Source organism: Emys orbicularis, chromosome 13, assembly GCF_028017835.1.
Source record: "Emys orbicularis isolate rEmyOrb1 chromosome 13, rEmyOrb1.hap1, whole genome shotgun sequence".
NCBI lineage: Eukaryota > Metazoa > Chordata > Testudines > Emydidae > Emys > Emys orbicularis.
Window position 1 is genome coordinate 4011031 of NC_088695.1, and position 12404 is coordinate 4023434.

A 12404-nucleotide genomic window follows, 5' to 3' on the forward strand; every position below is an offset into this window, starting at 1 on the left:
AGGGAGTTTGGGGGCAGGAGAGGGTGTGTGGGAAGAGGGTGGGGGGGCAGGCTCGGGGCAGGGGGTGGGTGTGCAGGCTCTGGGATGGAGTTTGGGTGCAGGCTCCAGGCTGGGGCAGGGGGTGGGGGTGTAGGAGGGGATGAGGGGTGCAGGCTCTGGGATGGAGTTTGGGTGCAGGCTCTGGGGTGGGGGGTGTAGGAGGGGGTGAGGGGTACAGGCTCTGGAAGGGGTTTGGGGTGTGGCTGGTGATGAGGGGCTCATGATGCAGGAGGGGGCTCAGGGCTAGGGCAGAGGGTTGGGGTGTGGGGGTGCGGGCTCTGGGGTGGGGCAGGGCTGGGGATGAGTTTGGGGTGCAGGCAGGCTGCCCCAGGGCTGGGGCCAGAGAGGAGGACTCCCCCCAGCCCTCTCCCTGCCGGCAGCAGTGAGCTCTGGGGGAGGGGCCCCCTCTCCCCCCCACCCCGGCAGCACACTCACCCCCACCACTGTCACTCCTAAGGCCCCTCTGAGGTCCATATAAGCGTTATATGATCCTACTACACGTGTTATGGTGGAAAACTGCTTGTCACTGCCCAGAAGATTGTTTCCCTCTAGGAATTGTCTCCACGTGGAATAACTACTCTGGAACGACGGCTTCGGATTAGCGGCTCCGTGTGTGAACGCTTGGCCTTCACATTCAAGAATCAACTTTCAAGGGAAGGCAAGCCCTTTCTCCCCCCACCCCACTCCCAAGCAAGTAACTCCTGGGCTCACTTCACTGCTTTCTCCCTTGCCTCTCCTCTGTACAGGCAGCTGGGGAGGGGGCGCTCTCCCCTTGCAGTCAGGGTCAGCATGGTGCTAGGGGGCGCTGTGCTGCAGGGAGTGGGGCGGGAGGTTCACCAGGGGGCACTCTCCTCTGACAGTCAGTGCTGGCCGCAATGCCCTAGTGCGGCGCTAGGGGGCGCTGCCGGGAGCGGGGTGGAGGGCTTTTCAGGAGGTGCTCTGCCCTGGCAGTGCTGGCCCCAATGCAGCACTAGTGGGCGCTCTCCCCGTGACTCAGTGCTCCAGTGCGGCGCTAGGGTGTGTGATGTTTACTCCCGTGGGTGTGGAACAGGTGCCCATGGGGTTTAAGGGACTTTCCTTGCTGCGTTCCGGTGTGCGCCTTTTCTTGGCCAGAGCTGTCTGCAGAGCAGACTCCATCTTGGCCACAAAGACACCACAGCTACATTCAATTGACTTTAAAACTTGATCTAGTTACGCTGAGACAAATATCTAATATAGATGACGGGGGAGCCAGAGGGCCATTCCCCCCCCCACACTTTTTACCGTCTGTAAGGGTGAGTGACAGGGGGAGGGGCAGAGAGGAGCGAGTGGGGGTGGGGTCTCAGGGGAAGGGGTGGTGTGAGGATGGGGTCTTGGGGGAAGGGGTGGGGCTCATGGGAACGGGTGGTGCAAGGGTGGGGCCTTGAGGGAAGGGGTGGGGTCTTGGGGTAATGGACAGTGTGAGGACAGGGGCTCAGGGAGATGGGGCGGTGTGGGGGTGGAGCCTCGCACAGGGGGCGGGGCCACTGTTCAGGTGCCGGGCTGGGGGGGGCATTTTTAAGGTGCTTCTGTTGCTCCTGGTAGAGGCCCTAAAATGGTTTGTTTCCCTTCAATGGGTTTAGTTTGAATTCCAGATTAAACCAGTTGAAGAGCATCTACATTAGGGATTTCCACTAGTATAATTAGAAGATCAATGTTAAAATGGATTTAGTTATGCTGCTACGACTTTTCTAATATAGATAAGCCCATAGATTAGCAATACAGCACATTCCGTTTATTAGGAAGCCCCCGGTTGACGACTGAGAGTTGCCATTATCTGATGCTGGCTGAGAAGGAGAAGTCAGGGTTGCGGTGCTGTAGCCAGGAAAGGAATCGGTAGGTCGTGATTTCCCTGCCTCCAGCCCCACAAACGGCGGTGCTGGGAGTCTGTGGGGCACAGGGTTGTTTTTTTTTTAAGCTCTCAATAATGCAAGCCTCTTGCCAATAGCCAGACCAGTTATCTTTATAGTCAACTGGGCGGTATCGGTTCCAGGCAAAATGTTTCTATTAAGTGGAAGTTGCAGTGAGGGTTGTTATTAAGCAGCATCTACTGTAACTGGAATCTCTGGCTGCGTGTGGTTTCCTTTTCTGTGTCACCTTCCTGAAGAGGAGAGGGGTATTCCGGCTACCCTTGTTCCCCACATGGCAACTGGCTTCCTTGAAATCCCCCTTTAGTTGCACTTGGACAGGAGCAGTTCTCTTGTGGTGTGTGAATAAATCCCCGTGTGTAATCTCTGCCTATCCATTTTAGTTTCTAAATCCCTTTGGAGTTCGGTGGCGGGGAGGAGATCCAGGATTCTGAGGCAATGTGCGGTTGTTCGTTACACTTCTAACGCCTCTGGATGTGCGGGCAGGGCTGGGGAAGGAACTAGGGGTGCAGAGAAACCCAGCCAACCCTTGAAAATTAGGACTGTTTCTATCTCTTGATTTCAGTTTAGTCCAGTAGCTGCCAAGGGGAGAGGATCTAGCGCTGGGATCTCTGAAGTTGATTGCTGCCTCCAAATTGGACCCAACTGCAGCTAGAGAGGAACTGATCACACCCCAGCCTTCATCTGTCTCGGTGAGAGAGGAGAGATGACAAAAGGCGAGGATCCTATGGATTCAGAGCAGTCACCCAATGAAACAGAAGGTAACTGATGCTTCACTGAGTTGGAACAGCCTGGAGGCTACTTAGGGTGTCCAGGTGCCTGGTTTTTGACCGGAAAGTCCAGTCAAAAAGGGGACCTAACAGTGTCCGATCTACTGACTGGCCACGCAAAGTCTGGTTACTGCTGGTGGAGGAGGCGCCGGGTCGTCACCCACGCCAGCTCCTACTCAGCCGGGGTCGCCTCCTATCTGCGTCGGGCAGCTGCAGCTCCCAGCCCCGGCTCTGCAGACGAGTTCCTCCCAACCCAGGCAGGGGAGATAGGGAAATAGCAGTGAACAATGGCGGGAGGGAGGAAAGAAGAGCAAATGGGGGGTGGGGCCTCAGGGGGAAGAGGCGGGGCAGGGGTGGGGCTTTGGGGGAAGAGGCGGGGCGGGGTGGAGGAGGGGGCCTCAGGGGGAAGAGGCGGGGCGGGGGAGGTTCCGGCACTCCTGCTGGAGTGTCCATTTTTGAAGTATTACAAAGTTGGCAACCCTACCTATACTGCTGTCTGCTGGTTGGCATCAGGAGTCCCAGGTCACAAGCTCCTACATGCAGGCCCCACAGTTCGTACGCGCAGCTGCTGTTTTCCAAGCACAGACATGAGATGATGGTTGTGTGGCGGGAGCGCTCGCATTCTGTGGGCTGGTGTAACTCAGGCCTGCTGGGTGTGGCGCTCTGTCGCCCTCTAGAGGCACCTAGACCACCTAGAGATTAATGAGTCTGCTTCAGCCTTAGCTAAGAGGCAGGTGGCTTTTAGCTCATGCAGTAGACGCTCATGGTCAGTGGTCCCAGGTTCTATCCCACCGGCCGACAGACCAAGCGACTGACTGGGTTTGTTCTTTCTCTCTCTGCTTTATGCTAAGGACAAGTGAGTCAAGTTTGCCATCGCTGCACCTGTTTCACCCAGAATCCCACAGTGGGCATTGCCGAGACCAGCTGTGCGCGGGGGGGAGGGGAACTGAATAGCTTGTTTATGCAAACACAGGTTTCTGTAGACATACCGTAAATGCACACCTGCTCCTGTGGGTTCATCAGTGGGCCCTCGGAAATCCTTCTGTCTGGAATATTTTGACGTTGGTCGAGCATTCCGTTCCATGACTGAAGGGATTTCAAAGAAATGGTTAACTTCTGCGCAAAACAGTTTTCATTGAACGGACACAGTCATTTATTCAAACAGTACAACGGCACCCACCATCCAGGGGTCTGCACACCCCTTCCAAACAGCCAGAAATAATCCCGACCACCCACACTGAGGGTCCTATGGGTGTAGGAGAAGGGAAGGAAAATGATCTTTATTTTGCTGACCTTTTGGTGCCTTTGTTATTTTGGCTGGATGGAACTAACTTGAGAAATAGTCAGATGAGGAGCCTTAGGGAAGCTAAAAGGAAACAGGGTAGAAGGAAAGTCTTGAGGCTAACGCACTGGACTCAGAGTCATGAGCTCATGGTTATGTATTCATGTCTCTGCCTCACTGTGATCCAGGGCAAGCCACCTTGCTCTCTGCCTCAGTTTCCCCATCTGTGAAATGGTGATGACGATACCGCCTAGCGGCTGTGCAGATAACGTCTGTGATGGCAGAGGGCCGGTGAGCATTGGAGGGGAAGGGGCTGTGGAAGCGCGAAGTGAGTGACACCTAGGGATTCGCCAGAGTTTTCCTGCTGCCGTATGTAAACCTGGTTCCTTGTATTAAATGTAGACGTACAGACCTTTGTGCGTCAGACTGCGAGGGGCTCCGTACCGGGAACACGTCCTCAGCTCTCCGGCAGCAGCGATACTTTACCATCTGTTCTCCACCTGGGAAGCTAGTTGTAATGGCGACATAATGCTGGTGGTGCTGAATCCCTCTGGTGCCACCGCCTGGGGCGACCTACGGGACGTGAACGGGGTTTGTTCTCTTTCAGTTGAACTGCCTAACAACAAACTCCAGAGAGCTGTTGGGTGGAAAGCCCCGCTAGCCGTCGGCCTGGTAGTCATAGTCGTGATTGTTGCTGTTGCCGTGATACTTCTGCACGGTGAGTTGTTGGCCTTCGCTGCCCCGCGTTGGGGGGAGGCATGTTGGTCACATGCCCCCCCCCCACCCCCCCAAGATTTCTGCCAGGGTGGGAGTTGGGATGAGCGCAGCTGAGGGGGGAAATGCCTGGGAAAGGCACCAGCAGCAAGCGCTTCTGCCTGAGTCCCACTAGGTGGCGCCCCAGAGCAGGGAAGCAAGACCGGGCCGGTAGCCCAGCTCTCTGCCAGGGGGGCGCTGCGTGGGGACTCGCCAGCCAGCAGCTGCTGTTAGAGCACATGTCTGGCCTGGCCTGCCTAGAGCTAAGGGAGTCTGTTGGGGTAATGGGGGGAAGGTAGTGGAGCCTGGGGGTGCAGTGGGGAGCCCAGAGAGGCAGTGTGCCAGGGCGATGGGTGGGGGCCTGGGGGAGGCAGCGGGGGCCAGGGGCGATGGTTGGCAGTGGGGGGGGGGGTCAGGGGCAATTGGGGGATCAGGGGAGGCAGTGGGGGCCAAGGCCAATTGGGGGATCAGTGGGGGCCGGGGCGATCGGGAGGGATGTGGGGGAGGCATCGGGCCAGGAGCATTGGGTGGGGGGTTGGGGGAGGCCGTGGGGGGCCAGGAGCGTTGGATGGGGAACCAGGGGAGGCAGTGGGGGGGACAGGGATGATTGGAGGATCGGGAGAGGCAGTGGGGAGCTAGGAGCGATGGGAGGGGTGGGGAACCGGGGAAGGCAGCGGGGGCCAGGGCATCAAAATACAAGTTCACCCAGTGTGCCATTTTCCCTAAGGCCAACCCTGGCAGGGCTGGCCTAAATGCTGGGCGACATGGGTGACTGCCCAGGTTGCTGTGGTCAGGGGTGCCTTGGTCAAGAGGGTGTTGCTGGAGGGTGCCTGGGGCAGTCATCAGGAAGGTGACCGTGGCTGTGGTGGCAAGGGGGGGGCCTGCCATTGTGGCAATTACCAGTCGCCTCTGTTTGGCTTCAATAGTCAGGTCAGAAATTACACATGTGGGATGCTTCCACCCACTGCCTGTGCTGGTCCCTTTTGTTGCCCCCTCTAATATTATGACAGCACTGGCCCTTTAACAGAGAAGCTAGCTTAAAACAGCCTGTCAGGGTCTCTCCCCCGCCACACACACACACACACTCTGAACTCTGGGGTAGAGATGTGGGGACCCGCATGAAAGACCCCCACGCTTATATTCTACCAGCTTAGGTTAAAAACTTCCCCAAGGTACAGATTCCTTCCCTTGTCCTTGGACGGTATTGCTGCCACCACCAAATGATTTACACAAAAATTCAGGGAAGGGTCACTAGGAATCCCTATTCCCCCAAAATATCCCCCCAAACCCCTTCACCCCCTTTCCTGGGGAGGCTTGAGAATAACATACCAACCAGTTGCGTTAGCAATGTGAGCACAGACCAGACCCTTTGTCTTCAGGACACTGAAATCAATCAGGTTCTTAAAAGAAGAACTTTTATTATAAAGAAAAAAGTCAAAGCATCACCCCTGCAAAATCAGGATGGAAGGTAACTTTTACAGGGTAATAAAAAGATTTAAAACACAGAGGATTCCCCTCTGGGCTCAGCTTCACAGTTACAAAAACAGGAATGAAACAACCTCTGTAGCACAGGGAAATTCACAAGCCAAAACAAGAGAGAACCTAACGCATTTCCTTGCCCTACTCACCGTTTCTGTGGGTTTAGGTGGATTATTTCAGGTATATTTTTCAGGAGATATTGTACCTGCTTGGCTTCTCTCTCTGGAGAGAGAGACAACAACAAAACAAATCCTTTCCTTCCCCCCCCCCCCCCCATTTTCTTTCCTCAATGGTCCTTCTGGTCAGGTGCCAACTAGGTTATTTGAACTGCTTAACCCTTTGCAGGTAAGACAATCCGGTACAGCTGCCAAGGAGGGATTTTATGCTACCGAATGGGCTGGCATACATAAAGGTTGCTACCCATCCCCCTATATTCATGACACAGCCCGTCTGGCTGAAAGTGTTTTCCCAGTTAGTGGGGACGGTCCCTCCACGGGACGGCTGAGGAGACTCATGGGATGAGATTTTAAAATGCTCAGGGCCAGCGCGTGCCGAGCCCTTTTTGAAAATCCAGCAGCTTATTTTGCTGTCTCAGTGGGAAGCTGAGAGCTTTCGGAAATCTGGCAGCTGGGCAGACGGGGCTGGGCAATGGGGAAGGCTGGAAACGGTGCGTTAGACCAGAGGACAAATCAGCCCCAAGCAAACAACAAAAACCCCTTTAAACAGGCAGATCTGGGCTTGCACCTGGTACGTGACCGATCTCAGGGTCAGTTGATTCATTGGCACAGAAAGGTGCTACCCACGATACATATTTATCAGCTTTCTATAGATTCCTCCCTTGAATTTAGAGAAAGCAAAGGGACACGTCTCTTATCGCTGCTATTCTCTTAACTTCAGTGAAATCTCCTCTGGAATCCAAGCTGCCTCCTGTCTCCACCCCAGTCCATCTAAATGCAAAATTCCATGTGCCCTGCTGCCTGGATGGCTGGGTCGGGTACAGAGGGAAATGCTACTATTTCTCTGAGGCCGAGGGGACCTGGGACTCCAGTCAGAGCTTCTGCTCTTCACTCAATGCCTCCCTGGCTTGGATCGACACCGAGAAAGACCTGGTAAGGAAAAACAAAAAATAAAACCGGTATAGGCACCAAGCAGCATGTTGGCATGATCTTGTCCCAGGGCCTCTGGGCGGAGGACGGGGCAGGGCTCCCCAAATGCAGGAATCGTGCACTGCCCATGGCCTCACAGTCTCATAAGTTAATGAAGGGAAGATCTGTGCCCAGATCTCACCCAGCAGTTCAGAGGGTGGGAAGGAACTTTGGAAACAGAACAGGTGCAGAAAAGGATGGAAGGAAAGAGACTTTAAAGTTTCTTTTTTAAGCAGTCGTTTCCACAGTCCATGGTACGGTGGCACAGCCGTTTGTCTGCCTTACCAGAGGACAATCAACAACCTTGGCCTGTTTAGCCTAACCAAACAAAGGCTGAGGGGAGATAGGATTTCCCTCTATAAATACATCAGAGGGATAAATACCAGGGAGGGAGAGGAGTTAAGTTAAGCGCCAATATAGACACAAGAACAAATGGATATAAACTGGCCATCAACAAGTTTAGGCTTGAAACTGGATGAAGGTTTCTAACCATCAGAGGAGTGAAGTTCTGGAACAGCTTTCCAAGGGGAGCAGTGGAGGCAAAAAACCTAACTGGCTTCAAGACTGAGCTTGATAAGTTGATGGATGGGATGATGGGACTGCCTACAATGGCATGTGGCCCATCTGCGACTGCCAGCAGCAAATATCTCCAACCTTTGGAGTGGACACTGGATGGGGAGGGCTCTGAGTTACTACAGAGAATTCTTTCCCAGTGTCTGGCTGATGGGTCTTGCCCACACACTCAGGGTCTAACTAGTTGCCATATTTGGGATCAGGAAGGAATTTCCCCCTTGGTCAGATTGGCAGAGACCCTGGGGTGGGGGGTTCACCTTGCTCTGCAGCATGGGGCATGGGTCACTTGCAGCTTTAAACTAGAGAAAATTGTGGATTCTCAGTAACTTGAAGTCTTTAAATCATGATCTGAGGACTTTAGTGACTCAGCCAGCGGTTAGGGGTCTGTTACAGGAGTGGGTGGGTGAGGTTCTGTGATGTGCTGGAGGTCTAGAAGATCATGATGGTCCCTTCTGGCCTTAAAGACTGAGTCTTGCAGACAAGTGATATCTGCCCCACTCCCCCTTCAGATATCCTCACCAGTCCCCCACCAAATACCTGCCACTGTGCCCAACAGCAGTGAGTAAGCGTGTTAGCTGAATGTTGCTCTTAGAACAATTAGCAGCAAAATAGTTAACATAGAGTTGGACACCATTAGGTTTCAGAGTTAACACAAGTGGAGCTGAACTGTGCAGTTCATAGCTAATGTGTGAGGCTCTCTGCAGATTCAGGGACCATCTACGCTAGGAAAGAGATTTGTTTTAGGCAGCAGGTCCCCTTGAAGCAGTGACTGAAAATAGCTTAACTGCTTCAACAACATTACAGACTATAATGTGTTTTTTAAAGATGTTCATATTGCGATATAAAGGCGTCTCTGAGTTCTGGATTGGCCTGAAGCGAGTATCGGCGCAGACCTGGCAATGGGTGAATGGCGAACACTTCAACAACCTGTGAGTCCTTTTCTAGCTAGTCACTTTGCTGGGTTCCAAATGGGAAAAGGGCTGAATTCGGGCAGATTAAAAAAATGTGTTATTCCCAAAATAATGTTGATTAATTTTCTCCTTTGTGACATTTCCCCCCCAGTCTTTGGGGTTCCTCCCCATTGCTGACCGAGCAGATCGGTGGGCTGCTGCCCTTCCCCTCCAACCCTCTAATGGGCAGCTTAGGTGGAAATGCTTTAAAGACTCATGGTACTTCCTGAAAAGTTCAGTAAGGATTTAAGCCCAGATTTTAAAGGTACTTAAGCGTTACTCAGCCTTTCAAAGCCTAAATAACTTAAGAAGATAAGTCTCAGTTTCAAAAGTGCCTTAGACACCTAAGTCACTTAGGCCTTGCACTGCTGAGCAGAGGAGCAGTGCCTAAATACCTTTCACAATCTGGACCTTAGCCCTTTCTCCTCCTCTCTAGAGGAAAAAAGGTAGGAAGAGAGGCTCCAGTGCCCATGCTGAGTCAATGCCAAGTGCAGAATGGCTGCTGGTGAAGAATCTGGCAGGACAATCACTGAGGTAGAAGCTATGCTGCAGAAATAACCATGCTTGTAACCCAGCTATGTTAAAAGAGTTAGGTGTCTTGCATTGCCAGTGTGGACAGAAGACCGTTCCTTAATCCTACAGGAGATCAACCTTTTAGTCTCTTCTTCCCCACCCCTCTTGCCAGGAAGAGTTTGAGTGGAATTATTGGTGCAGGAAGCAGGCGATCCCGAGGGGTTTCACTGGATGGGCCCGTGTGATGGGGCACATGCCTGGCCCCGGCCCGACACTTATCGCCAGGGTGTCTCTGTCGCAGGTTTACGGTAAGGGGAGAAGGCGACTGCGCATACCTGAGCGATGACTTTGCCACTTCGTCGTGGTGCTCCACGAAGCGCTACTGGCTCTGCAGCACACCTGACGGGATGCGACGAGAGGACGCGATGCCGGGGGACTGAAGGGCGAAGGTTGGGAAAACGCCTCAGGGCCCAGCTGCATGACGCTCCAAACATCGCTCAATAAGATCCTCAATAGAGTTTGACAGATTTTTGTTGTTGTAAATAAGCCTCTTTTCTAACCTGCTCTTTATTGTGGCCCCTGTATAGCCCTCTTTGTCCTGGTTGTTTTAAGTATAGACCAGGTCTTAGTTAAACTCACTCCTGAATGCTGTAGTTAGGCCGACGTAACCCCCAGTGTAGACACAGCTAAATTAAGCTAGCTACCGTCACTGGGAAGGCGGTGTTCCTACAGTGATGGGAAACCCCCTTCCCCTCACTGTAGGATGTGTCTGCTCTGGGGTTATGCCAACGTAGTCTGCTGCCATGTCCCCATACTATAGACATGGATTAAAACCCCTTCCCAGCTTCCCCTGCTGTTGTCTGTCAGGGTGCGTCTACACTGCAATGGGGGTACGTGATTAAAGCAATGAAGGTGCAGTAGCACTGGGCTAGTCGCCCAGGTTCCAGCCTGTGCTGCTGCAGCATCATTGCTCCAGTACTAGCTAGATTAAAATTAGCATGTGTATGTTGTATATCTGCATTAATGGCCACCAAACCCTGTGATTGCAATGTGGACATACCCTCAGCTCTGCTGTGCCGGCTGAGCAGGAAGGCAGCACTGCTTGAAGATGGATTGAGACCACAGGCGCCGACTCCGTGGGTGCTCGGGGGCTGGAGCACCCACGGGGAAAAATTAGCGGGTGCGTCGCACCCACCGGCAGCCAAGCTCCCCCCACCCAAGCGCGCCGCGTCCCCCCATCTCCCCCTCTCTCCCAGCACTTCCCACCCGCCGCCTAACAGCTGTTTGGCGGCGCTTAGGGCTTTCCGGGAGGGAGGGGGAGGAGCGGGGATGCGGCGCACTCAGGGGAGGAGGCGGAGAAGAGGCAGGGTCAGGAACTTGGGGGAAGGGGGTAGAATGGGGGCGGGAAGGGGTGGGAAAAGGGGGGAGGAGTGGAATGGGGGTGGGGCGAGGGCAGGGCAGGGGCGGGGACAGGGGGGGGTCGAGCACCCACCGGGCAGAGGGGAAGTCGGCGCCTATGATTGAGACAATCTTAAACAGCAATAGGCTAAGAAAATCCACAGAGGCAGCCTCACACAACATCCTCCCGAAGGAAGGAAGCTGCAGCAAGAGACAAGCAGCCAGGCTGTGGGTTTTCTTCGACTGTTGCAGAACCAGGCTCTGTTCGCTCATGCTGTCTCCCAACCCTGAGCAACAAAGTTGTGAGTTAAGGCTAAATGGGACCTGGATCCGAACTCCCCAGTGGGCCCTTTGTTGAGGCTTCTAGTGATGCCTCTTGCATGGACTGTGTTGTGTTGTCTCCCAGATCAAAATGTGGTAGCTGCATCTTTGACAGAGAGTCTCCGTTGTGGAGCCAAGAAGGTAATTAAGGAGGGCCAGAAATGAGGTGCAGGTTCAAATGGAAATCGAAATGTCTGTATGTTTGAGTGTTAAGGCCTTGCTGGGCTTATTGAGACTGGAAAGGGAAGGCCAAGCATGCGTGAAAGCCAGAAGTTGATAACTAGCTAGGTGTGCTAGCAGAAAAGTTACAGAGGCGCTGGCGCCCTGTGAAGAAGCTGTGGAGCTCCCCAGGAGAGGGGTTTACTTTGTGAGACGGCATCGGGTTGTGTACTCTGTACTAGCAATGGGGAATTGTCACCATTGCATCCCACCCACAAGAATTTGCTTACAAACTCATAGGCGGAGTGGATGCCTTTTAATCTCACTGAGTTCTCTTTCAAGGCGAGTTCAAGGCAGAGAAGCTGAGGTATGTAGAACCCTTTCGATTGCACTTGACTTTCCCCGTGATCAAGTTTTTAATCAGTGAGCAAAACAAACCGCAAAATCTGATTCAGGGTAAGCGGGTTGGTTTCCTGACTTTGCTATAGAAACTTAGATAAGGACAAAGATCAATGTGTGTGTAAAACTCTTAAGACTTAAGAGTCTTTAGATGCTTTAAGGTTCATTTGCAAATGTTGTTTAAGAGTTTAATTCCCCTGGGACTCACTTGCCAGCTAAGTTACAAGTACTTTTGTGGAGGACAAGATGCGTATTTTCCCCTTGTTTGATATGGCTGGGTATTTTCTAGCTGAATCATCTGTCCAAACCATGGCGGCTGAATCTAAATAATTGAAATGTATAAAGTCTCACAACTAACAAAAAATTAATCGTGTGATGCCAAGGAGTGTTCACTGTTCACCTATTTAATTATTTGTTGTTTACTTCTTTTGTTTTATAAAGTTTGCTATGACTTTGTCAGTCGTATAAGCTAACAGTAAAAAAAAAAACAACCTTGTATTTTTTTCCTTCTGTTGTAATTTGCTCATAATCATAGAGTTTAAGGCTAGAAGGAACCTCTTGTTTTATCAGTTTGTCTTCCCTCATTCTAACTTGGAGACAACTGGAAATTTTCTAATGAAAAGTTTGTCAGAAAACAGGATTTAATTGAACATTAACTTTTTTTTTTTTTTTTTTTTCCAGAAATTTCATTTTCAATGACTTCATATTTTAGTTTTCTGAAGGTTTTTTCCCCAATA

General features: G+C 52.4%; 1 protein-coding gene across 1 annotated transcript in view; it reads left to right on the forward strand.

Annotated features, from left to right (window-relative positions):
• LOC135887328 (C-type lectin domain family 2 member B-like) overlaps positions 1-9830 on the forward strand; it is a 53012-nt gene extending 43182 nt beyond the window's left edge. Inside the window, exons 2-6 of the mRNA XM_065415091.1 lie at positions 2491-2686; positions 4585-4695; positions 7107-7318; positions 8753-8856; positions 9692-9830. Of these exons, the coding sequence (XP_065271163.1) occupies positions 2632-2686; positions 4585-4695; positions 7107-7318; positions 8753-8856; positions 9692-9830 (621 nt within the window). The 5' untranslated portion in view covers positions 2491-2631. The remainder of the gene's footprint in view (positions 1-2490; positions 2687-4584; positions 4696-7106; positions 7319-8752; positions 8857-9691) is intronic.
• The last annotated feature ends 2574 nt before the right edge of the window (positions 9831-12404 follow it).